Consider the following 27,924-nt stretch of genomic DNA (forward strand, 5'->3'; position numbering starts at 1 on the left):
AATAATTGTTCCGAGTGGTTTAACTTCTGCACTGTTAGTTGACTTAAGCTGCATCTTTAATTTATATTGCTAATTAGGATTACTAGTTTTAAAATTAGTAACTGCTTTTCAGAGAATCATTGTAATTTTAGACTTGAGATCTTAGAAATCTTTGGCAGGCCCCCAGGTGGACCCTGGAAAGGTGATGTCACCTACCCAAAGTCATCGACCACACTCCAGGGTTAGCTACGTATAGTATTCACTGATGGGTAAAGCCATAATATTACTTGAAGAAAATTTGCATGCAGTACCTGTCATCCAGGCTGATAAAGGGAAAGATAGAATGATGACTTGAATGGACTGTGGAGATTTCATAGTATTGCTTTCTCTTCCTCTTGTGTAGTCATTTCTCTCCTCTCTAGTACTTTGATCAGTGGCTGTGGGGAAAAAAAAAGGAAATGAAATTTTATTTGTGCTTGTTGACAACATTAGATTTGTGGAGTTTCTAGTGATTAGCGTGTAATTCTGGATAAGCTGTTGATTTTGTTTCCTCCTTCCTTGTCTGTGTTAGCATGGTGAATCACGTTGGTTCTAGGTTTACCATTATTTGATAGTGTAAATATTAAACATATTCTTATAGGTTTTTGGATTTTGTTTAAACAGTATCTTTTGTAAAACAAAGTTTGGGAAATGTGAATCTGCCTGAGATCACAATCAGAGGATTCTCCAGATTTCATTTTTAATGTGTAGACATTGATCATTTTGAAACAAGCTTCCAGCATTTACTTTAAAGCTTCCCAAACTGAAATAATACATTTTTGTTTAAAACAAATATTCCCTTAATTTGAATTGTGTATTTTAAAAAACATGTGCTTACTTGCTTTTTTTGTTGTTTCAGTATCAAGATAAAGAGGAAGTTGTCTTATGGATGAATACTGTTGGGCCCTACCATAATCGCCAAGAGACATATAAGTACTTTTCACTTCCATTCTGTGTGGGGTCAAAAAAAAGTATCAGTCATTACCATGAAACGCTGGGAGAAGCGCTTCAAGGAGTTGAATTGGAATTTAGTGGTCTGGATATTAAATTCAAAGGTACGTAAGCCTTATAGTCCTTATGATAACAGTTAGATTATAGACCAGGGTTTCTAAACTTTGGCACTATTGACGTTAGGGCCAGATAACTTTTTTGGTGTGGGGGGGCTGTCTTGTACACGGTAGGACGTTTAGCAGAGTCCCTGGCCTGTACCCACTAGATGCCAGTAGCGTTCTCCAGCTGTGACAACCAAAAAAGTCTTTAAACATTGCTGCCCATCCTTGGTTGAGGACCACTGCTCTAGACGCTAAAAAATGTTTTAATCTCTAAGTTAAGCATATTACATTTAGAAAAGTATACTAGTAACTAGCAGATTTATTTTGAATATTTATAAAATAATAAAATAATTTATTTCTGTAAAGAGTTTTCTAGTAAATCTTTTAGTGATTAGTCATAATGTGATTTGCGAAAGCCTTCATAGATTCCTAATGAGATAATTTCCAGAGGAGCGGGGATGTAATGGGTTATATGGATACTTAAAAATTATGTGTAAAGCTGCAAATTCAGACTTGTACCATAGAGACACAGATGTAGATAACAAACATATGGACATCAAGTGGGGAAAGCAGGAGAGGTTGGGGTGGGATGAATTGGGAGATTGGGATTGCCATATATACACTACTAATAAGAAAAAAATATCAAATTGCACACTTTAAATATATGCAGTTTATTGTACGTCAATTATATCTCAATAAAACTTCTTAAAAAAAACTTGTACCTTTGGTTCAATGTATTTATCATTGTTGTATTGATTTATCCTCTCAATACCTGTTGGATAGTGTGGTTTAAAATTTTAAGTCAAGGACTTGTTAAAATTGGAAAAAAGTCCTCCTTATTTATTTATTATGCAGGTATCTATTTTATCAGTTCCTATTTGTGTGTTTATATCGTTAATTTTTCTCTGTGAAGTTTGTCAGAGCATGTATTTCCTGCATTGACATATTTAACCTGGTAAGCAGAAGCTTGAGTACTTGAATTTTTGTAGGGTCTTTGATTAGGTGTCTTGATTTTTGAATAGAGCATGGATCTTGTAATCAGAAGCTTTGAATTTTAATCCTATTTCTTTTACTCTATTGATTTTAGTAAAATTATTTACTCCAATTTTGACTTCATTGTCTACATGTATAAGATGAATAGTAACTGACCTGATATTTTTAGCCTTCTGAGAGGAGAATGTGAAATGAGATATTTTAAAGATAATATTTTGAACATAATGTTTAATTTTGATTTGTTAAATTCTATTCTTGTTTTTAGGATTCTTTTCTTACTGTTGTTGAAAATAGGTATACATATTTACATTTTTATCCCTGTATTATTATTCCTTGGGGCTTAATTGTAAAATTAAGTTGTAAACTTAAACCACAGTGGCGTGGCTTATAACTTTATGAATTATTGTAAACATGCCCTTAGGCTTGTTTTAATTTAATGAGGTAATTTAAATATTTAATCACAAGTAAGGAGAAAACTTAGACTAGAATATGTGATCTTTGGGAACCTCGATACTACGTTTATTCAGATAACTCTCTCCTTTTCCATAGTTGGTACACATTTCTAGTTTATTAAAAAGGAACGAGAGAGAACAGGCAAAAACCCCAAGTCCTGCTTTGCTGCTATGGACAAACTTCATCACTTTTTGAAATCCTCACTCTTATTTACTAAAGAAGAGTACTCATTCAGCTGTCTTAACCGTTCTTTTATTAGTTTCTTGAGGCTGAGATGGAAAGATTATTTAGATAGAGGGGAATGGTTTTCATGGGCTATAAAAGTGGGATTTATTTTCCTTTCAGACTAAACACCTTTAGATGAAAAGAAGCAGAACTGGCCAGTTGTTACTCCCTAAGAGTTGGCAGTTCCTTGGAGTCTTATCAGCTCTGCACTCCAGCATGGATATGCTGCTAAAGAAGCTGCCATGTTACATGGTCCAGATGCAGTAGTAAATGCTGACTAGATTTCTCTTTCTGCTGTAGACCCTTGCTTACCCTGTTCAAAGATAAAGTTGATAATGCTTTGAAAAGTATTTTGTGAGATTTCCTGGTGGTTCTTTATAGTACCATAGAGTTTTAAAGGTGGGATGCACCTTAGAGATTGTGTCGTCAGATTTCCTCTTAGGGAGACCCAAAGATGAATTACCCAAGGCACATCATAGCATAACTAATGCTGTGTGGAAACTTGAACCTTCTGTCCCTGTGTGAACTGTAGAAATATTTATATTGTTCATCTTTCATCCCTTAAATAGTTGGTTTTTAAAGGTTCTTCTGAAGGCATATTCAAGTAAGAAAATAAAATTTTGATTGTATTGTGAAACTAGGAAAAACTATGTGTATACACATACACACTTAGATGTACATACACACAAACACAAGTTTTTTTTTTAACTTAGTAGATTCTGTCAGGCTAAGTGGATTGGTATTGTTTTGTAAAATGAAGGTCACTAAATAGACTATTTTGGGGAACTAGTGGTAGTTTTTTTTTTTTTTAAAGGACTTTTATTGAGATACAGTTAACAGACAATAAACAGCATATATTTAGAGTGTACAGTTTGGTATCCCAATCTCCCAATTCATTCCCCCCAACCCTCCCCGCTTTCCCCACTTGATGTCCATATGTTTGTTCTTTACACCTGTGTCTCTATTTCTGCCTTGCATTTCCTCTTTCATAGTTGTTAGCATTTGCCTTATGTATTGAGGTGCTGCTATATTGGGTGCATATTTATTTATAATTGTTATCTCCTCTTGGATGGATCCCTTGATCTTTATGTAATGTCCTTTCTTGTCTCCTGTAACATTTTTTATTTTAAAGTTTATTTTATCTGATATGAGTATTGCTACTCCAGCCTTCTTTTTGATTTCCATTTGCATGGAATATCTTTTTCCATCCCCTCACTTTCAGTCTGTACATGTCCCTAGGTCTGAAGTGGGTCTCTTGTAGACAGCATATATATGGGTCTTGTTTTTGTATCAATTCAGCCAGTGTGTGTCTTTTGGTTGGTGCATTTAATCCATTTACATTCAAGGTAATTATTGATATGTATGTTCCTATTACCATTTTCTTAATTGTTTTGTTGTTTTTGTAGGTCCTTTTCTTCTCTTATGTTTCCCGCTTAGAGAAGTTCCTTTAGCATTTGTTGTAAGGCTGGTTTGGTGGTGCTGAATTCTCTTAGCTGTTGCTTGTCTGGAAAGCTTTTGATTTCTCCGTCGAATCTGAATGAGATCCTTGCTGGATAGAGTATTCTTGGTTGTAGGTTTTTCCCTTTCATCACTTGAAATATATCATGCCACTCCCTTCTGGCTTGCAGAGTTTCTGCTGAGAAATCAGCTGTTCACCTTATGAGAGTTCCCTTGTATGTTATTTGTTGTTTTTCCCTTGTTGCTTTTCATAACTTTTCTCTGTCTTTAATTTTTGTCAATTTGACTACTCTGTGTCTTGGCGTGTTTCTCCTTGGGTTTATCCTGCCTGGGACTCTCTGCGCTTCCTGCACTTCGGTAGCTATTTCCTTTCCCATGTTAGGGAAGTTTTCAAGTATAATCTCTTCCAGTATTTTCTCAGGTCCTTTCTCTCTCTCTTCTCCTTCTGGGACCCCTATAATGTGAATGTTGGTGCGTTTAACATTGTCCCTGAGGTCTCTTAGGCTGTCTTCAGTTCTTTTCGTTCTTTATTCTTTTCTGCATCAGTGATTATCACCATTCTGTCTTCCAGGTCACTTATTTGTCCTTCTGCCTCAGTTAATCTGCTATTGGTTCCTTCTAGTGTATTTTTCATTTCAGTTATTGTGTTGCATATCTCTGTTTGTTTGCTCTTTAATTCTTCTAGGTCTCTGGTAAACTTTTTGATCTTTGCATCCAGTCTTTTTTCAAAGTCCTGGATCATCTTCACCATCATCATTCTGAATTCTTTTTCTGTAAGGGTGCCTATCTCCTCTTCATTTAGTTGTTTTTCTGGGGTTTTATCCTGTCCCTTCATGTGATACAAAGTCCTCTGCTTTTTCATTTTCTCTTTCTGTGGCTGTGGTTTTCAGTTCCACAAAACGAAATACTGCTGATGCTGCTGTCAGCCCTCTTGTGGAGGAAGCTATCTAGGAGGCTCCTGTGTGTTTCCTGATGGGAGGGACTGATGGTGGGTAGGGCTGGGTGGGCGGAGCTCAATAAGTCTTTAATCTGATTTGGTGGGCAGAGCTCAGTAAAACTTTAATCTGCTTGTTTGCCAGTGGGTGGGGCTGTGTTCCCACCTTGTTGGTTGTTTGGCCTGAGGCTACCTAGCACTGGAGCTTACAGGCTCTTTGGTGGGGCTAATGGTGGACTTTGGGAGGGTTTGCGCCAGTGAGCACTTCCCAGAACCCCAGCCGCCAGTGCCTCTGTGTCCTCAGTGAGCCACAGCTGCCCCCCACCTCTGCAGGCAACCCTCCAACACCAGCAGGTAGGTCTGGTTCAGTCTCCTATGGGGTCACTGCTCCTTCCCCCTGGGTCCTGGTGAGCACACTTTTTGTGTGCCTTCTAAGAGTGGAGTCTCTGTTTCCCCCAGTCCTGTGGAGGTCCTGCAATCAAATCCCGCTGGCTTTCAAAGTCTGATTCTCTGGGGATTCCCCCTCCCATTGCTGGACTCCCAGGTTGGGAAGCCTGACAAGGGTCTCAGAACCCTCACTGCAGTGGGTGGACTTCTGCAGTATAACTGTTCTCCAATTTGTGAGTCACCCACCCAGCATTTATGGGATTTGATTTTAACGCGATTGCGCCCCTCCTACCATCTCATTGCAGCTTCTCCTTTGTCTCTGGATGTGGGATGTATTTTTTGGTGAGCTCCAGTGTCTTTCTGTTGATGATTGCTCAGCAGTTAGTTGTAATTCCAGTGCTCTTGCAAGAGGGAATAAGCGCACGTCCTCCTACTCTGCCATCTTGATCCTATCTCCTAGTGGTAGTTTTGAGTCTAGCATAAGATACCTCTGTTTTGAGGTTTTATGCACAACTTTGGTTTTTTCTTCCTAATAGTTTTTATACTACCACTAGACAAAATGCTACATTGAGAACATTTAGAGAAAGTTAAAAAGAAAAGGGCAGACTTAACTTGGGTATCTTTGAACCAGACCTGAAATCATAATGCTATAATTTCCCAGGGTTACCTCTTGGAATCTTGCCATTGTGGAGTGGAAAGAACGTGCTTCAGAGTCAGAGAGACTTGATGCGTCTTAGCTCTGCCTCTGCCTACCTTTGTAGCCTCTTTGATCTCATTTTCCTCATCTGTGAAATGAGGGAAATAACACCCATTTGATAAAGTCGTCAGATTTAAATGCAATAATGCATGTACATCTTTTATCAAAGTTCCTGATAGTTTACATTCAAGAAATGGTCATTGTTATGAATGCTCACAGCACATAGTATGTGTACTTTCAGTGTGATTTTGTATTAGTGGTTATGAAATGTTAAATTAGTTTATTGACTGTAGGATTTGACTTATCCTCAAGCTGCTGCACTAGCTTTCTGGGTAATTTAGTCACTTCCACTGGGGCAGGGACAGTTGCATTCTTATTCACTGTTGCATCCTTAGCTATTAAGACATCGTGAGCTCTTAATAAATTGTCTAGCACCTAGTTTGTGCCTACTTGTTCTTTATTATAATTGGTCCATTATGATCATTAGATGATCTGGAATAGTAATTCCTAAGCAGGGGAGGTCACCACCCACCTCCTTCCCTCTCATTTGAGAATTCTTGCAGTGTAATAAAGGATATTAATTGTTGAAAAGTTGATGACTTCTAGAGGATTCCTTCCTCTCATTTGTTTTATCTTCCCTTGAATTTTCTCTTCCTTGAACATCCCAATTTAGCAGGGTGAAATTATTTTATTAGTATTTCTTCTTCTCTAGAATGAAATGGTAGGTTGAGAGTACTGCAAATATGTAGATGTGCCAAGGGCTGCTTCGAGCCTTATGTATTCCTAGTTCAATGATTCTCAGTCTTGTCTGTTTTCATCCTCAAAATAAGCTTTTGGAGGTGGATTATACCTATTTTTCAGATGAGGAAGTTGGGGCCCAGAGGTTAAGTAACGTTGCCAAAGGATTCCCAGATGGAAAGTGGAGGAGTGAGGATTTAAACCCATGCAGCCCAGTGTTAGAGTTTGCGTTTTTAACCCGCTATGTGGTATTTCCCTCCAGATACCTGGCCAGGTGGTTAAACCTGATTGCCAAAGAGGGTGGGGAAAGGGCTTGGGAGGTGGCAGGTCTTTTCATTCAGCCTGAGTGAAGATTTTTGCTTAAGGTGAATCCCACCCTGTTTCCAGTCCTTGGATTCTACTATTCCTGTTCCTGATTCTGGAGCCTCTGCTGAAGTTCTCTAGGGGAAAATGCCTCTGGTCTACTGCAGGGGGAAGTTCAGGGTATTCATCTAGTTGTGTGATGGGTGGAGGAGGGCATCCAATCCCTCTGTAAACATTTTTATACAGTTCTCCTGTATGTTCAGCCCTACATCTATCTGTCCTCTACATTTTGACATCTTTGGTGCCTCCAGGTCCTGAGTGTCTACTGTGTTCTGTGACAACAGTCCCTTCTGTTATGGTTTCCTCTGCCTTAGTCATTTGCCATCTTCCGTTTGTTTTCCATTTCCCCAACACTTACTGAACTCTTTTCTCACTGTCTTCTCCTTTTTTTTGTCCTTGTGCATCTACATCCTTTTTATTCCTTTATTGACATTTTAATGGAGTTTCAGGAGGTGGAAGACACTTGTGGTTAATCTGCCTTGTTAATTGGAAGTCTGAGAACTTGATGCAATATTTTGTCATATTGGTTTCAACTGAAGTGTTTTGGCCAGACCAAATAATTTGAATCTTGTATTGAATCTTGACTCTAGATATTTTGAATTCTTGGTACTAGCAACTTTTTAAACATTGTGCTAACTGCAAATTTGATAAGCATGCTTTTTTTATAAGTTCTTATTTAAACCATTGCTAACATTGTTCTCTTCAGATTGACATCTGTCTTTTTTTGTTTTCAAAGGAGTGTATGTGTATATATTTTTTCTGATTTTAACAGTGGTATAGGACCAATGTACAAAATTTAGAAACTACAGAGAAATGTAAGGAATATAAAATCACCTGGATATAAACACCAGTAACAGTTTCTTTTCTTTCTGACCATCTTTACATTCATCCAGATTATTTAAAATTTTTAAATATTGGGTTCATGTTACGTATATGATTTTTAAAAATGTATTTAATGAACACGTATAGTGTTTATTATGTGCCAAATACTGTTCTAAGCACTTGCTGGCTCATTTAATAAGTTACGTATAAATTAGTTTTTATTCTTCTTTTCTTAACATCTTATGAGCTTGTCCTCATATTGTTGCTCTGTTTAAAATGTGTTTATATAGTATTCTATAACTTGATATTGTAATTTCCCCCCATTTCCCAATGACAAGATACTCATTATTTTCTTTCCTTCTTTTCTTCCTTGCTTTTGCTTTTTATTTCCTGTTAGAAATAACAATGCACTTAGCTATACTAGCACGTAAGTATTTTAATACATCTCTGAATCTTTCATAAGGTTAGATTCTTAGAAGTAGAATTGCTGAATCAAAGCATATAAATATTTTTAAGGCAGTTTTTGATACATGTTGCCAAATAGCCATCTAGAAAAAAAAATTGTACAGTTTATACTGCCAGCTAGTTTGGTCAGTTAATCAGTATTAGTTTATATCTATGGTTGATTAATTAATGTTGAATATGCCAGTTTTTTCAGTCCCTTTTTAAAAAGTTCCTTCAGCAGTTTTGAGTGCATACTGTATTCCAGAGCCCTATAGTAGGCTCTGGGTATACAAAGTTGAACCAGAAGCTCTGGCTTCAGGGGTCTGTGGACCGTCTGAAGTTGTACACTTAATTTTGAGTGAGTGTGCATTTGCGGGGAGCAAGGGAGATAACACTTTCATTGGATTCTCAAAGGGGTGTGTGGACCAAGAAAACTTAACACCGTCTGTGAATATATTGGCACTTTGTGTCCTTAAAGCAACTCTGGGGTGGAGATAGTATAGATGTTATCTGTTTTACAGTTGAGGGACCTGAGGTTCACAGAGGTTAAATGACTTGCTTTTATTCACAGAGCTAGTAAGTAGTGAAACGCAGACTAAAACCTAAGCTTCTGCCCATTTCTCTATCAGTTTGTCTATAGTGATTTCATGAGAAACTTTTCCAAGTGTTGCTGAATTTGAGGTAGAGTATTTCTGATTTTCCAATTCAGTAATGCTATCAAAAGAGAAACTAAACAAAGTAAGGCATGATATGTTCTTAGAAACTCATGAATAATTGTCACATTCTTTTTTCAATGCTTTCACTGTCTGTGCAGTTATTCGTCTGGAGTATTGTTGAGAATTGATGGCAGACTCATTGGCATGTAGTTTCCAGAATCTACCTTTGCTTTCTTTTTGAAAAATCAGTATTGACATTTGCCACTTTATATAACTTTCGTTTTCTTCTTTTTCCTCCGTAAAAAAGTATTTGCATTGGTAAGATCTTAACCACATCCTCTGCAGGATTCATAGGTGTGTATTTCATGTGAGAAGGGTATACCCTATTGTAATTTTAAAACAGTGGTAGGTTTTCAGATTGTTTTCCCGTCCTGCAGAGTGCTGGCTGGTGATTTGGTATATTTAGACACATTACATTTGTTGTCTTCAAAGCGGCTCACTCCTGAGAGAGGTGCTTCTTCAGTTGAGCAGCCAGGCTCTTCAGTTATTTGTGATGTTTGTATTTGCTTACATGCCTGCAAGAGGAATCTCATTAAAATATGACCAACCCAGGCCCTTATTATAGCCTGCCATAATGATGTTTTCCCTTTTACCACATTTCTTTTCTAGATTTTGTATCAGTGAAAGATACTCTTTAAGACTTCCTTGTCAATCCTTCTGAGATACTCAGCTCAAAAATTTCATTTGTTTATATTGTCATTTTCTTCTTACAGACACCCCCCCCCCCCGCCGCATTCACACACAGGTGCATGTATATGTGCATACTCTAATATACTTAGTGATTTCCTTTGCCACATAAATGGAAAATTATGCTCTTAAAATTTGTTAAAATATTTTGTTTGTTTGTTTAGTGCCTGCTCTGTGCAACGTACTGAAATAGGCCTAGCTGGGGCTAAAAAGGTTATGATCCGTTATAGAGATAGCTCTCAAGACCTAATGGTCTTTTTGAGGAGCTAAGATACTGGTGTGAGGTTCTAAGAGGTGTAGGCCTAGGTGCCATAGGAGGTATGGAGAGAAAGCCATGGGACTTCAGTGAAGGGGGCAGGCTATGTAATTTGAGAGGTATGAGGGTTGGGGAATCAGGGATTACTCTGTGGGGGACAGGGTAGAGGAGTAGGAAAGATTTCAGGATGGACATGTGAGGTGGTACTCACTGCACAAACAAAAACAAATCCTGAGGCCAAGGGAGCACAAGGTGTGTGGAAACTGCCGGTGGTTGAGTTTGGCTCGAGTATAGGGAGAGAGGATGGTACATATTTGAGAAAGAGGGTTGAACTAAAGTTCAGACTGTGAGGCATCTTTTGAAAGCTTTATATAGGGGTAAATGTCATGTTGTATGTCTCAGAACTTCATACGGGAAACTGCTGCATTGTTAATGACAGTTATCAGTGACTGTCTGATTGTAACAGCAAGGAATTTGGTGGCTTTGCAGAGGTAGCTGTGAGTTCTCCCACACCACTGTGGCCATTTGTTGCAGCTCAGCCTGGACCTCCTTTGGTTCTCGCTGGCCCCGCTGTAGCTATAGGTGCCTGCTGCCCTTGGCGCTTTTGCACAATCCCTGGAAATCCCATTTGGGGACCTCTTGCTTCCAGTTCCTCACTCCTGCTGTAGGGATCCTTTGTAGTGCTCCCTGTCTTAATCTCTCCCTGCCTTCTCCTCTGCTCAGCGTCAGTTTTTGCCATTATGAAAATCCTAAAATTTTTGCTGCCTTTTTTAGGCCTGGATAGAAAGAAAATATGTGTGAGAGCCATTGTTTTTGGATACAACGTAATTTTCTTCTCCCCTTTGAAGAGAGAGAGAGTTTCCCTGTCCCTCTTTCATGGGACCTCAGTGTCTCCTGTCCTGCCGTCTTTGGTTTTGTAGTTTTGGGGTATCCACTGTGGGCTGAGCAATAAGGGGAAGCCGTTCTATTGAGAATTGGGGAGACGTTGTTGGTGTCTGGAATTACACTTCAGATTGTTATTTTTCGTAGAAATAACATTATAGATGGCTGTTAATTATGGTTTGGCTGTAATTTGTATTTAAGTTGTTTTAATGAACATTTGAGAAATTTAACATTGTTTCTTGGGGAAACGTGTATTTTATGTTCTAAATAACCAGTATTATATAGTACAGGAGAACTTAAAAACGAACACCTGTGCTTTATTTTTGTTAAGATTGATTTCTCTTTTTTTTTCCCCTAGTTGCTTAAGTAACATACAAAAACATTTCAATCCTTTTGATGGACATCTAGAGTGTTTTTCAGATTTTGTTTTGTTTTGTTTAGAAACTAATGATCCTAAGCACATTTTTGAAAGGTTTACAAGTTAGAGACCATCTGAATAGTATTTTCAGATAGGAGTATTTTTAAAAGCAGTCAAGAGTGGAAATGACTCATCTCCAGCGAACTTTTGGGTAATTTATAAACAGTGATGCCTGCTAGATAGAGGTTGGCCTTTTAATCTTCCGAATTATGAAGAGTCACTGGGATTCCTCATAGAATCTGTGGCCTCCAGTGACTTGCACTTCCAAGAATGTTCAAATGAATATTTATCTCAGAGATCTCATAGCTTGAAATTCTTAGCTCTACTTAGGATCATATTCTTGAGTTTTTGTACAAAGCGAAAACTTTCCTGTTTTAAGCTTTTTCATTTCTGTTTTAAAAATGAATTTATTCATTTTAAAATTACTTTGTAAATGTTCTGTATAATTTTCTTCAAATGAGATGCTTTCTTCACTTAATCTTTGAAAATGAAGATGATTAAAATTGTTTTATTGTGAAAAATCTTAAACACACGAAAAAGGAAAGAAGTATATACTGAATTCCTACATGTGTATCACCCAGATTCAACTATTATGAGTAGAAATTTTAATTTCAGGAAATGTTGGCTTTTTGTGTGTATTTTTCCTGTAACTATTTTGCAAATGAGTGTGCTGATTTGCAATTTTTATTTTATGCAGATGATGTGATGCCAGCCACTTACTGTGAAATCGACTTAGATAAAGAAAAGAGAGATGCATTTGTGTATGCGATCAAAAATCACTACTGGTACCAGATGTACATAGATGACTTACCAATATGGGGTAAGTGTCGTATGTTATATTTAAAATCTGGGGAATATTTGCATAATAAGCAAGATTTATATAATGACTATTCAGATGATTTTACACTGGATCAATATATGTGTTTTCACTGTTTTCCACAGAATGATCTTGACACCAATTTTATGGTTTCCTATTACTTGAAGGGTTTTTGACATTGTCAAACTGTACATGAAAATCCCTGAAAATGTAACTTTTATACAGTGTAACTTTTCATATTCAAGAGATTAAAAGGTGCTTTGAACAATCTGAAATATTCCCCTTGCCTCCATTTTTCTCACATCTTATTTTGACTTATTTTATCAAGTACAATTAAAGGGACTGAATAAGATTTTAAAGTTATAGTCTGGCTTTCTCTCATGTGGCACTATGGTGGTTTTTAGGTATAATAGTCTCCTAAATGACTTGTTTTGCTAGTTCATGTTATTTTCCAGAATTCTATTATGCAAACTTTTTCATGTTTTATTTTTTATGTTTTATGTCCTTGTTCATCCATGTTAATGGAGAGGAGCAATGGAACAGTTAATACCAATTTATGCATAATCCAAACACTGTCGGCGCTGGGCTGATTAAATTATTTAATATGCAGAGCACAGCCGGCTCTCATTGCAGCGTGTTTGATCACATTTTTCTCTTAGTGGCTTATTGTTGTTGTTGTTTTGTTTTTTGGTCTTTGGATCCTGTTCTTGTATATAATAAATATTCTAATTCTTAAGATTATTAGCAGACTACTGTATTCATGAGCAGCAAACTGAAAGACTGAACAGATCAGCCCGGAGGTTAATATGGTACTGAGATGGAATTTCTAAGACAGTTGATCTCAGGATATAATTGTGTGCATCGTCACCACTGCCTTGCGTGTTAATTAGGTATAAATAGTAAGCGTTTCATGTAAATGACTGTAATTAGTATAACAGACGTTTCTGTGATCAGCTCTGAGTGTAGCAGGAAGATATGCTGAATATTCGCTGAAGACTTCTGAGCCTGTAGTTTAGGAGAACCTGTTAATCTGGGTTTCCTCTTTTTTTGGTGAGAGAGCAAGTCTTTTGCATTACTTATGGGTTTCATGTCTGGAACCTTAGGGTTTTCCTGTCGTTTCTGTGGGCCTCCATAGCAACATGGCAGCTGTCCTTTCCTATCTTAACATAAATCTTTTTTAGCTCTGGGTTTCTGCCATGTTTAGGGCAGATACTTTTGGGTGTCCTAGAATGTCTAAACCATGGGAAACCTCGTCAGAAAAAATCTTTATCTGGCTTTTCTTGGGATAAAGGTTTCAGAGTCTTTTAAAAGTCCCTTAGAGAATACTTTCCTATTTGGTATAATTGTGTCTCCACCCTCAGAGTTTTCAGAGTAGATAGGTAAATAAACTGTGGTGAAATTAATTATTAGAAGGATTTTTATTATCCCTCTACAACCTCAAACAAAATGAAACTGTATTCCTTGAACTTGTACCAATTAGAACAACTGTGGTTAATAAGCAAATAATTCTTAATAAGAGATGATGTTTTGGTTTTGTTTTGTTTTTTTCCACTAATGCTCTCATGAGTTGCATTGACTATAGAGGGAAGGCCCAAGGAGTAACTTTTAGAGCCTAAGGCTCTAATGAATGTATAGACTTGGGAACACTGGGTAAATAACTGATAGTGTGAGGGCACAGGAGATGAATCCGCAGCTACTGCCTACTCCCTTGTTTGGGTCTTCTCCTTCACCATCCCAAATTGTGAGCAGAATGACCATTTTAACTTTTGCCTCATTACCATTTATCTTCAACACTCTTTTTATTTTATTGACTTCCCAGGGATAAGTTCAATACTTGAGGTATAAAGAGGAGGCATTTTAAGTTTTGGTACCCACTATACACATATGTGCAGCTTATTAGGAATGGGTTGATCATAGGTTAGTAGAGAAAGTACTGGACTAGACCTCTGGAAGACCTTGGTTTTAATTTTAATTTGACCACTAAACTGGGAACCTTGCCAGATAGTGACATAGCGTTTCCCTGAAATGTTGAGATATTAAGGAATATGAACTACACGGTCATCATTGTTACAATGAAGGTGATACTAATGACAGAGCATGAACTTTGAGGGTCAAATTAGTGATAGGTTATGCTGAGTTGTTCATCACTTTTTTACCATGGTGTGAAAATAGTTTGTGTTTGCCAAGTAGTTAACAAAGAGAAGTCCAGCCTGCACCTTTTCCTTGTTCTAACCATGAGGAATAATGGTAATATTGCTTTTTTATAAAAATGTTTTTTAATGAGCTTTTAACTTCTACTGTATTTTAAATATTAAGTGATATTACATACCTTGTATGAAGTGTTATTTCTTTTGAAGGTATTGTTGGTGAAGCAGACGAAAATGGAGAAGATTACTATCTTTGGACCTATAAAAAACTTGAAATAGGTTTTAATGGAAATCGAATTGTTGATGTTAACCTAACTAGTGAAGGAAAAGTGAAACTGGTTCCTAATACTAAAATCCAGATGTCATATTCAGTAAGTATTAAAATAATTGTATACAGGAAGAAGTGTTCTCACTTAATATCAACAATTAAGTATGTTTTACAGCTTTAGTAGATGAAAGTGTAGCTTGAAATGGGATGCAACAGAATATTAGAATGTATTTCCTCAATGTATATAAGAAAGCCTCCTAAGAGCAGGGTGGTTTACTTCAGGTCTGTAGTATTAGATACTTGTTATGCATTGGCAGGACCTACCATTTGCCTCAGTAAACTTTACCATTACAACTGGGCAGTTAGCTAACCCAGCCATGTGTTTTCATGGTTACTTCTTAGATTGCATTACCCCTTGTTTCTCTTTTCTTTTTACTGTTGCAGATTAAGAGATGATGCTATGTTGAAAATTTCTGGATGAGTGTAGTTTACCATATTTTGCTTTATCAGTTGGAATAATATACTCCTGCAGAGTAAGAGCTTGTCAGAGCTCTTTGCAACTGTCAAGTTAATTTTGTTCTGTTAGGATTAAAAGTAGTGGAAAGAAGAGAAAATCCAATGTAGGTAGCCTCTCTCTTTGTTACTGGAGTGAGTCCATTGCTAGTAGACAGTTTTGAAAGTTTTTCAAGCTTTGTGCATATGTACTTAGTGCAAATAGTATTTACATAACCATACTTATAAAGAAACATCATTGTAATAAAACTAATGCAATCTAAAGGCAAAGATGTACAGATTCTTATTTTATTTGGTCTATTTAACTGAGTTCTTATCACATTTATCAGGTCAGAGAATGTAAGTCATCAACAGTTAATAGTCCTTGAAAACTGAAGTGATCCCTCTAGGTAAAGTCATAAGTTTTGTTAAGACACAGATAGGAAAGTTGGCTAGTTTTTTTATCATATATTTCAACTTCTTAAATTGGTAGTAACTTTCTATTGTGTGTCTAATTTCTTATTCTAAGTGTGTAAATCTTTTCAGGTTTTGCTCAGAGTTTTGTTACCTTATTATTGTTTATTGACCTTGATTTTCAAATGAAAAAAATTTTTTTCAGGTAAAATGGAAAAAGTCAGATGTAAAATTTGAAGATCGATTTGACAAATATCTTGATCCATCCTTTTTTCAACACAGGGTATGTAAATTGTGTATTTTAAGACATTCAGTATGTGTTTCAGTCAGTTAAACAATGAGCATCTGCCACGTATTGGGCTGTGGATCTCCAAGATTTAACTAATGCTGATTTCAGGTATGAGCTCCAAGTCATAAGAGTGATAGAGTTTTAGAGGAGCAGTCAAAAGCTCCCTTCATCATGGCTGGTTTAAACCAGTGAAGAGATACACAAGGAAGAATATGGCAAATGGGAAGCCAAGAAACCACTTTTATTACAAATGAGGCTAATACTGGAGAATGTGGCTCTAACTGTGGTCAGGTGGGCTTCTTAATATTGAAACTCAGGATTGAAGAAACTTAACTCACTCAGACAGTGCCAGACTATTTCAGGTTTTCCTACCTGGGCACCTGTGTATGTAAAAATTACAGTGTGGAGAAAGAGGGCAGAAGGTATGCATCGTCTAGGAAGGAATGAATACAAGATTGGAGTGAAACTAGGAGTTTTTGCTAGGGGAAATCCTTCCGCATACAGAGAGACACGAAGAATGGAAAGAAATGCCTCCCACGCCCCACCAACAGATATACATTGGATCTCAGCTCCTTAGTCCAGTGGCATTGCTGCTGGTTTTGTACAGATAGCTCTGGTTATTTTCAGCAAAAAACAGATTTTATTTTGGTGGTTCACTCCTTCAAGGATGGAGATGAAAAAACTCCAAGGTATCAGGGGGTATATCCATCCTTCTGACTTTCTTCCTGACTTGCCTCTTCTGTCTTTTGGAAAGAAATTCTGAAGTTTATTAATCACCAATTTTTGAGGTGACTTATGAGTTTTTTTGGTCTCAGAGTTATATCATTGTAGCCAGTTTCCACTTTTAGACTCCACCAGAACCTGTTACTACTTCTAATCTTCCACTAGGTCCTAGGAGAAAAAAACTAAGCTATTTGGGGTTTAGTCCCTACTGAAAGATTTAGTGTGCTTCTCCTGGAGTTAACACTTCCTCCCCCACATCTACTCCCCCACCCTCCCACATCTTTTCCTCAGATTTAGTGCCCAGGCAGTCTTGAACATGGTAGTCCATTTACAGGAATAGGCACAAATAATTTTAACTTTAAGTAACATTTGAGAACATGAGGGCTCCCAACTGATATTTCCTGCCAGAACCCTAGGTCTACTTGCTTCTAGTCTCATGGGCTATTGACAACTTGGTGGAAAGTCTGCCTTTTGGCATTTTCACTAGTAGAACTGTATATGATATATATATTTTTAAACAAATATTGATTGAGCACTTGCTGCATGTCAAGCATTGTACTCAGTAAGTAGAATGCATTAGAGAATGAATGTCAAAGATCCATGCCCTCTTGGAGCTTACATTCTGGTGGGGGAGAGACATGCAGTAAACATAATAACTAAAATGTATAGTATGTTCAAAGATGTGTACATCAACAAGTAAAATGTAGAGCAGTTGGGCAAGAGTGCCATGGGTGGGGCAAGTTGTAGTTTTGAATATGGAGGTCAGGGTAAGCCTCTGAGATAGACTTTTGAACAAAAGCTTGAAGAAGTTGAAGGAAATAAGGGACGTGGACATCTGGGGAAAGAATATTCCAGGCAGAAGCAACACCATGGAAAAGCCTGTTAGGTGGGAATGTGCTTGGTGTGCTTGAGGAATAGCAAGGAGGCCAGGGTGGCCGGAGCAGAGCAAGGGGACGAGAGGGAAGAGATGAGGTCAGAGAGGCAGCAGGAGCCAGGGCATCCATGGCTGCTGTAAGGACTTTGGATGCAAAGAGGGCAGGATAGTGTTTTCAGCAGGGTGATGACAAGTCTGACTTAGGTTTTAAAAGGATCTTTCAGGTTGTGGTGTTGAAAATAGGTTGTGTGGGACATGGGGAGGAGCAGGATACAATTGGAGAGGCCGTTGCAGCAATCCAGATAAGAAGTAAAGGTGGCTCAGAGCAAGGTGTAGCAGTGGAGGTGGTGAGAAGATGCCAGATTGTGAACATATTTTGAAGGTAGAGCCAGCGAGATTTCCTGATGGATAGAAAGATAAAGAAGGTTTGAGAAAGACTCCAGAGTTTTTGGCCTGAGCATCTTTTAGAGTGGAGCTGCCGTCAGTGCGGTAGAAGAGCTGTGTTTGGAGAGTTGGAGGGGAAGATCAGAGTACAGTTTGGGACATGGTGGTTTTGAAGTGTCTGTAAGACATGCAAATGGAGATAATGACCAGCTAGTTGGGCATATCAATCTGGAGTTCAAAAGAGAGACCTAAGATTTTGTAGCCATTGACATATAAATAGTATTTAAAGCTGTGAGACTGAGTGCAATTACCAAGGAAGAGTATGTTGAAATAGAAGAGGACTAAGGACTGAGCCCTGGGAGCAGTAGTGTAAGTTTAGGGAGAAAAGGAGAAACCAGCTAAGGGCCCTGAGGAGGTACTGGTAAGTTATGGAGGGAAAAAGGATTGTATGATATCCTGGAAGCCAAGAGAGGAAAGTCTGTCTTGGAGGATAGAAAGATTAGTTCTGAATTGTTGCTGATTAGTCAGGTAAGATGAGTACAGAAAGTAACTTGATTCATCTGGAGTGATCACTGAACTTGACAAAGAGTAGGTTTGGTGTAGTGGTTGGACAAAATCTCAACAGAGCTGATGTGAGAGAGAATGGGAGAAGAGGAATTGGAGGCAGCAAGTTCGGCTGCTGAAGGGAGTGCAGATATGGTGTAGTAGCCCGTAGGAAAGATGGAATCAGGAGGGGGCTGGGGTTTGTTTGTTTGTTTGTTGTTTTTTTAATGTAAGAAAAACATGTTTGTATGTTGATGGGATTCAGTAGAGAGCACAAAACTGACGACGCAGGAGATGGGGGAGAATTACTGAGTAGGCAGGAGTGGATGGGATCTACTGTATAAGTGTTGGGATTGTTTCTAATACAGTGACTTTAAGCACATACTTAGGAGGCCCCGCTGGATGCAAACTCTGTCTCTGCCATTTACTGTAACTGTGGTCAGATGGCTAGTTCTGTAGCTTCTTTTCAGTAGTGAAGCAGGGGTTATACTACCTTGCAGAGTTGTTTTGAAATTCCACTTGACAGTGTATATAAAGCACCTGGTTCAGTGTTTCCAGGGCAGGTGCTCAGGAAGAGGCAACACTGGTGGTATAGTTAGTTATCTCCAGTGTTCTAACATTTATGACAAACCAGCTTTAGGATTAGCAACACTAGGGGGTGCTGGAGTCAGCAGTTCATAGGGTTAGTAACCTCTCTGTAACATCTCATTTCTTTATTGTTTTAAAGAAATATTTCCCTTGGTTAATAATTTCAGAATCATACAACATTTTATAATTTGGGGAATACAGGAATATTATAAAATGTCAGGTTATTAGTAGTACATTATAATAGGTATTAAAGTTTGAATCTTAGATTAGAAAATAGAGAGCTTTGCTAGAAATTTTTACATTTTGGGGTATATCTTTCTTATTACTAAATAGTAACTATGTAAAACTGCTTTTCTCTTCAAACATTTGATACATTGACTAATAAGAGATGTGAGTTTTATGTATAATATATAATTTTTTCTCTCTTGTCCTTTTCTGGGTCATTAATTTCCCAGAGTGAAAACAAAATCAAATCTTTGGAAAAGCCTATCGTTATAGACTGCATTTATAATTTTTTTAAAAAAAATTTATTTATTTGGTTGGTTGCACTGGGTCTTAGTTGCAGTAGGCGGGCTCCTTAGTTGCTGCTCACCAGCTCTTTAGTTATGGCAGGTGGGCTCCTTAGTTATGGCATGTGAACTCTTAGTTGTGGCATGCATGATGCCTGTGGGATCTAGTTCCCTGCCCAGGGGCCGAACCCGGGCCCCTGTATTGGGAGCGTGGCGTCTTAACCACTGTGCCACCAGGGAAGTCCCTATAAATCTTGAGTGATACTCTTGTGATAAACTTGTTTATATAACCCTTTTTGATAAATATTTCAAAATATAATGTATCCATTATTTCCTTTCTAATTTCAGTCAGTATTAATAAATAAATTGTTGAATGAAGGAAGAAACGACCTTATGAAAAGGCAGAGGAAATTGACTGCCCCCTATTTTTCAGGGGAAGCCACAGATTTATCAGTTGCCTGAAGCCTTAGGGTGCATAACAGAGCAGGGGCTGCTTTTCACTCTAGTGCGCATACTCAGCATGTCAACCCAAGTTAAACTCTGTCCTAAATGTACGGAACAGTACATCCTTCAGGTTAACTATTCTGTGTATCTGTAGAAGTAAAGAGCAGGAGAATATCTGTGAATAATTAGAATATGTGTATGAGAGGTTTTATGGAGGAGAGTGGTTTTGAATTGGGTTTTAAATTGTAGATAGAATTTACAGAGGTGGATAGAAGTAGATCCCACGTGAGAAGAAATTATGAGAAGGATACAGAGGTGGAAGTGAATAAGCTGTACCTTTGGGTCATTGAGGAATGATAGGCCTGATTGGAATATAAGATACAGTGGAAAGAAAGGTTGGCTAGGTAAGCTGAGGTTACCATCTTACAAGGGGTACAGAATATTAGGAAAAATAGTTTAGGTTTGATATGTGAAAAAAATAGGGAATGTCACTGTAAGTTTTAAAATAGAGAAGTGATACATGAACATGATGTTTCAGAAAGATTTGCTGGATAAGCTTTTACAGGATAGATGAAGGGGAAAGACGAAACATAAAGGTCGTCAACTAGGAGGCCATTAGAGCTATCAGATATGAGGTGATGGCCTCGGAATGGAGAAGAAGGGAAAAATAAATGAAATTGGAGAGAAGAGAAATTTTGGAACTATCCATAAGGAACTTTGGGGAATTAACATATTAAGAAATTACTGGACAATGGCACAGACATAGTTGAAGTCAGATATGCTGAATCTGGACATAGTTTTGTGACAAATGTGTGGGGGTGAAATCCAAGTCAAGAGCCTTGGGGACATTGAGAAACATGGGGTACCTCTGAGTTCTCTGTACCGTGGAGTGCTGCTTTGGAGAGGAGTGAATGGTGCTGGCTACAGGGTGGGGAGGATGAACTGGAAGCAGGTGAAGCAGATCATTCAGAAAGGTGGCCTTACTTCAGGGCAGCTGGCTATGATGGTATAGTCTTCTAATTTTAAAGAGGTTTGCAGGTTGTTTCTCAATTAGAGGAAAGGGAACTAATATTTGTTGAGTATTTACTGCTCTGTGCCAGATACAGTGCCACATGGTTTATATATGTATTAAACCGTACAAATCACTGATATAGTATTATTTCCTTCATTTTTGATGTAAGAAAACTGGGGTCAGAGCCTATGTTAAAACTCAGACCTTTCTGACTCCAAAACCCATGTTCTTTCTCTGTAATGCTGAACAGCATATTCTGTGTGGCCAAATTGTACTTTATTTGTACAATAAATTTGATTGTGATAATCTGCATAAACAGTATCACACTTTCACTGCACCTAATGCTTACTGGAAAGAAAGTCAATCCCTTTGATTACTCTTCCTCAGTATATCTTAATTTTGGATTTTCATGTAAAAGTTTTAGAAGATTTTTAAGGCTTTTTCGTTTGTTTTTTGTTTTTTTTTGTATTAACATCCCATCGTCATCATGAAACCTGTGAATTTTGTGACTTTATTTCATGTAAGTAATATTTTATTTTCTGTTATTTTAGATTCACTGGTTTTCAATTTTCAACTCCTTTATGATGGTTATCTTCTTGGTGGGCTTAGTGTCAATGATTTTAATGAGAACTTTAAGAAAAGATTATGCCCGGTACAGTAAAGAAGAAGAAATGGACGACATGGTAAGCAAACATTTTACATTGTATTTATAAAACAATGTAACTCAATGTTATTGAATGTTGGAAGTAGGTCCATAATCCTGAGATCAATGAGCTTTAGAATTCAGAATTTTCAGGTTTTAGAAAGGTATAAAGCTCCCTGAGGGCCCTGTAATCAAATATCTTAATGTTTTTACATGCCCTGATTACATGTCCTATAATCAAATATATTAATGTGTTTTCAGCAAAACATATGAATGTTCACCCTAAGTGGGATAAATAAACAGTATAAATAACCTCTTGATAGTTCACTCCGAGATTTGCCTCCAAGTAAGGATATGTTAAACTTGTGAAACAGACTTTCACTTTCCGGAGCTTTTGATTTCAGAATGGCAGCTAGGAGGTTGTATTGGTATCTTTCTAATGCTGTTAAATATTGCATAAAATTAAGGGAGTAAGTGGAAGGACTGACTTCCGTTTAGTTTAGTAGGTTCAAAGGGGAGGTTTGTTTTCTAAATTATTTTTACTAAATTATAGAACAGTGTTGTAAATGAGCAAAAGTGATTTTTTTGTCTTTAATTTTTTTGGCTGCGCTGTGTGGCTTGCGGGATTTTACTTCCTGACCATGGATTGAACCTGTGCCCTCAGCAGTGAAGCTTGGAGTCCTAACCACTGGACTGCCAGGGAATGTTAATGGCTCTTCTTTTTTTTTCCTTTTTTTAAATTGAAGTGTAGTTAATTTACAATGTTGTGTTAGTTTCAACTGTACAGCAGAATGATTCAGTTGTTAATGGCTATTCTGTGTAGATATGCTCCATCATTAAATAACTTTGGGAAACAGTTAAATTAAAATTTTAATATGCTCATGTATATTGTGAAGTATCAGAGGGTAGAGGAAATATTTGGTGCCTCTCAAACATAGCTGACCAGGACCACCACTCCCACCCCACTGGGCCAAAAAAAGAAAAAAAAAACAAAAACAAAAAAAAACACCCAAAGATTATCTTGAGGGACTGATATTTCTTAAGAAATACTGTTTTAGATACTTGCTTACTCGAGTTGAGAAGGCAAAATTGAATCCTTTTTAAAAAATGCTATAGACAGGTAAATGATATTTAACCATTTGATATGTCCCCTGTGTATTTTCTTAGGCTTCAGACTATAAGGGAGATTTCTGCATTGCTAGGGCATCTAGTACTGGTTTTACCCTTCTTCACTTTTGCTCTCCACCTGGCTCATATATGAGCCATAGTGATGATGTAGATGTCAAGAGTGATGTCTGAAAGTAACATTCAGAGAGCCACTGGGCTTTTTTCCCAATCTGACCATTTCCCTTTATTCCTAGACTTTTTCATTTTCCATTCTTTGAGATTCTCTGAGTACAACCAGGATCCACCTTCCTGAGCTTCAGTGATATTACAACACCTTAACATAAGTTATTAAGGCAGAAATTATTTTAAATTTGAAATGTCTTTTCTTGATATTTTGAAACCCTTTTAATAGCTATAAGTTTATAGGGAGGGAACTTACAACTGTAATTGTAACTTTTTTACCTATTTTATATATTTTAATTTCATTCTGAATTTTCTTTTCTCTCAACATATATATGTATATAGGATAGAGACCTAGGAGATGAGTATGGATGGAAGCAGGTGCATGGAGATGTATTTAGACCATCAAGTCACCCGCTGATATTTTCCTCTCTCATTGGTTCTGGATGTCAGATATTTGCTGTGTCTCTCATTGTTATTATTGTTGCAATGATAGAAGATTTGTATACAGAGTAAGTACATGTGCCTGACTTTATTACTTTTTGTTGTTCTTAAGTAGTTTTAATAATTGGAACCTTTTAAGTCAATCATAATTAAATATTTGCTGTTTTCAATTATCTTAGAATTTAAATAGCATAAATGTCATTATTGCAAACAGATTAAATAATGAACAATATCCTTCAGCTATAGGTTTATTTTTCTGTTATACCCTAGAATTACTGGTGTTATTGAACATTTTGGCTGGTTTTAGCAGTTATATTCGTTTAGAAGTATGAGCAGAGTTACTTACAAATCAGAGTTGTTTGACAAAGTGAATAGGCACTTTTTTGAAAGCTGAAGCTCCAATTAGATCTTTATAAGAAGTGCACAAGGTTTACACATTTACTGAGTTAGTACTTCACATCTGCCTCCAAAACTTGGAGACTCCACAGAACAGAGGAAAGCATTGTAAATAACAATAAAAAAAGAGTAGTGGAAAAGGCACATGAGGTTAGAAAAATAATTGGATCACTTCTTATCGTATCTTTACATGATTTCTGGTACATTTTTTCTTGGAAAACAAAACCAGTTGCAAGAAATTCTTGGTGTGTGGCCTTTGGATCATAAGAAAAAGTTGTACATTCACCAAGATCTCAAATCCCTATTGAGTAGCCCTATAACCTTGTGCTCAGAGAACAATGACCTCAGCAAAGCAAATATGCTCTGAGTTTGGGGTGTAGATGCCTCCCCATGAAGTCGTCAGTCAGAATGACACTTTTCTCCAGTTATATTTCATACCTCTGTTTCAGCTCATGATACCTTCTTGCTTAAATATGCCTGGCATTTGATGGACAAGCAAAAAATTGTTGCTGAAAGCATGGCTCTTTAGTTGTATATTAAATATTTAACTATATTAAATTGCTGTTTCTTCCACGGGACAGTAAGCTCCTTGGGAACAAAGACTGGATCTTAGCTTATCTTTGCATTCTGAGAGTACCTAAAGAACTTCGTGTATTCAGGGTACTCAGTCAGTGCTTGTTGAACTCAAGTGAATGTGTATTAATCAACAAAGTTATTCCTTTGTAGTTTCTGTTATATTTCTTTAATATAACCTGTGTAACATATTTACCACATAAACCTTAAAATAATTGGCAAAAACCTAAACTTCAGTGTTCTGGCAGATAGTTCTTATTTTAGGATATAATATATTTCAGATGAAGTAAATCCCAAATTCAAGAAAAGCATTTCAAGTCTTTCAAGAAGTCATGCTTTACATTAAATACTGGATTAAATTCATCACTGTGGAATTGACACTAACTGTATAGGCACAGTCTTATGAGTTAGTAGTGGGTGACCTCTCCTAGAATCCAAGTTTTCGCTTTGTTCCTTCTCAAATGTTAGTGTTACAGTGTTGGCAATTCATTTTTTAATGCCAAAGCTCTTCTGCTTATAGACCTTCAGCTTTTAGAAATAAACCACATTTAATTGATGGTATTAGTAGGCAAGTCATGCATTGTTATTTTAGTCTGTCATTATTATCGATGGTTGTTCTATGTTGTGCTTATTTGAAGTGAACATACTTAATCACTTACATGATAAGTACTACAGCTGTGAGTATTATTATGATATCAAAGCGACTAACATTTTTGAGGTTCTGTGTTAGGAGCTTTATGCTCAATTAGCTCATTTAATCCTTAGAGCAGCCCTATAAAAGGACTGTTATTATCTCTATTCCACAGATGAGAAGAGTAAAGCTCAGGGAGGTTAAGTAACTCGAGTAAGATCACACACTGTTAGTCAGGGGTGCTAGTGAGCTGGGATTTGAACCTCTATTGGCACTCTTACTCTGGAACTTGTATCTTAATTTTCTATGCTCTAGAAATGAAGATAGAAAAATACAGAATGGTGAGGAAATGAAAAACTTGCACATAAAATTTGTAAGACTCACTCCAGGGTAGGAATCTAAAGGATTCTAGAGTATAAAAAGAAGATAATGTAACTTGTGAAAATTACTTTGCTCAGTGATGATCATAGCAATCGGGGGAAAAAAGACATTTAGGTAGGGAAACGATTAGCATCAATATGGATGCCAGTTAGTGTGATACTAACCCTTGAGAAGGCATGGTGTTTGAGAAGGTACGGGTGATTCTTGTAAAATGCAGCTGCTGTGCTGAAACTTGCTTTGCAGTGGTGAGATGGCAAGTGTAGGTGAGGCAGCTACTTAGATATCACCCCCCTCCCCCCACCCTCAGTCTTGGAAAGATGAACGAGGAGGACAGTTTGCTCCTTCAGCAGATTTTTTCATTGTAGATGAAAATGGTCTATTTTGGGTGGAAAATGCCCATAAAATATTTATGAACAAAGAGGTACAAGGGTATGTCTGATTTTTAAAACTGTAACTTATACTCACACTTCCATTTAGTGGAAATGTCTCTGGGGACTACAAACTTAACTCCCTGGTAGTCATTTTGGACCCTCAGTCACACGAGCAGCCTGTTTGAACTCCCTGTTAGTGTCTTTGTCAGTGTTCACACACCCAGTTATAAACGGAATGGATCAATTTGTTAGTGATAGTCTGGAAGAAATAAGTTAGTACGTGCAGTATTTAATAGATTCTTGAAAAAACAAATTTGGTTTTTAAACTGAGTAACTTTGAGAGGCCCATAATCTTTTAAACATAGGAATGGCAAACTTTTATATTATGCCACCTTTGTATTTAGCTATATATTGATGTAATTAAATATTTCAGTGTTTTAATTTATGCATCTACTTTAAGAAATTGAACATAATTGAACAGGGGAGTGGCACGTTTCAACACTGCATGATGCCTTTGTAGGTGGACAATGAAAATGTAATAATTATTACCCAGAGGTGGTTAATTTTTGAAAATTGTGTATCCTTCCAGTGCACGCATTAGTGTGATATTCTTGTAAATTCTATTTAAAAGAGTATTCTTTAACTCAAAATGACAAGGTTATATTTTCTATCTATAGACTTACCTTCATAGTTGTTGTAAATTTCAGAAATGATCTTTATTTTTAGTGAGTTAAGTACATTTCTATATTATGGCAAATGATACTGTCATTTTAACATTTTAATATTTCTCTTTGTGTTTAGGCATTTAAAATATTTTGTCCAGTTTTATTCAGTAGGAGAGTTGGTCTAAATTGCCTAGATATCATTATTGGAAGAGGAGGTTAGAAATTGTTGATCTGAGTTAATGTTGATTTGTGGACCCACGGATTTTTAAAAACATTTTTAACAGTATAAGAGAAACTAAACAGGAAAAGTCTCAGTATTATACCATTTAAAGCAATAGCACTAATATAGATTATAGCACTTCCATTTTATTTCTAGCAGCAGGCAAGAATCTCAAGCAGTTAAATTATAAAGAGGAATATTCCAATTATTTTTCTTGACAGATGAATATCCTTTTCCATATGATGTGATTGGTTCACAGGGTTGCAAAACAGTTTTCGTGCCAGCTCCTAATATTTTTGCCAAAGAAATGTGAAATATTTGTTTAGAATATTATGAAATTTAACTTCAAATTAAAAAAAAAATTAGGTTCAGTCTGTTATTATTTAAGTGCAATTTTAACTAGAAATTCACTCATCAGGCAACCTTTTGAGGTCCATTGCAGTCCAGGAAGATATTTTTGTGTTCCTGCTAAATTTATTTTTGAAATTAAACTAATGCTAATGTGATAGACTGATTTTTCTTTAAATTGTTGTTTTTAGTTTATCATACGTGTTGCTTTGCCTTTTTAGGAGGGGGTCAATGCTCAGTACAGCCATATTTGTCTATGCTGCTACATCTCCAGTGAATGGTTATTTTGGAGGAAGTCTGTATGCTAGACAAGGAGGTAACTTACGAGTTTTCGTTTTGTGTTTTTAATTATAGATGCTAATATTTCACTGTGAGGTATATGGAATTTAGAGTGGGCAGTACAGCCATTGTAAAGTCCTTTGTTATCCCATTTCACATAATCTCCACCAAACCTATTATATGTTCTGATTTGCTTTTATGAAATCCTTGAATTTTATTTCCTAAAATTATGAATAATCAATAGATTATCTCCATTGTCCACTGTGAATTAGCCCTGAGAAACATGTAGGTGAGAGTGTATTTAAGTTATTGATATTACTTTGCTTTGAGGTGCCCAATTCCCTAGTAGTGTTCCACTGGAGGCTTCCACATAGAGTATATAGCTTTACAGTCAAAGGCATGTTTCATGGTTTATGGATAAATATTTGGGCAATGGAAGGAGAATGGGAAGGAAAGCTGTTTATTTCTGTTGACTCTTAAGTGCTTATCAGAGGACCCTGCACAAAGATTTTCTGTCACAATCTTTTTCTCTAAGAGAACTTTGTCTTAAATACCCCTTGCTTCTTTACAGTTGTGACCTGGAAATGATGGGGTATGCGCGAATGATACAAGTGTACTGCTCCTTGGTATTTCTTTCTG

General features: G+C 36.9%; 1 protein-coding gene across 1 annotated transcript in view; it reads left to right on the plus strand.

Moving 5' to 3' along the window:
• TM9SF3 (transmembrane 9 superfamily member 3) overlaps window positions 1–27,924 on the plus strand; it is a 63,675-nt gene that overhangs the window by 7,805 nt on the left and 27,946 nt on the right. The window contains exons 2-8 of the mRNA XM_057734587.1: window positions 878–1,073; window positions 12,241–12,363; window positions 14,718–14,878; window positions 15,887–15,964; window positions 21,599–21,730; window positions 23,323–23,489; window positions 27,228–27,322. Of these exons, the coding sequence (XP_057590570.1) occupies window positions 878–1,073; window positions 12,241–12,363; window positions 14,718–14,878; window positions 15,887–15,964; window positions 21,599–21,730; window positions 23,323–23,489; window positions 27,228–27,322 (952 nt within the window). The remainder of the gene's footprint in view (window positions 1–877; window positions 1,074–12,240; window positions 12,364–14,717; window positions 14,879–15,886; window positions 15,965–21,598; window positions 21,731–23,322; window positions 23,490–27,227; window positions 27,323–27,924) is intronic.

The sequence above is a fragment of the Hippopotamus amphibius genome, chromosome 5 (genome assembly GCF_030028045.1).
Source record: "Hippopotamus amphibius kiboko isolate mHipAmp2 chromosome 5, mHipAmp2.hap2, whole genome shotgun sequence".
Taxonomy (NCBI): Eukaryota; Metazoa; Chordata; class Mammalia; order Artiodactyla; family Hippopotamidae; genus Hippopotamus; species Hippopotamus amphibius.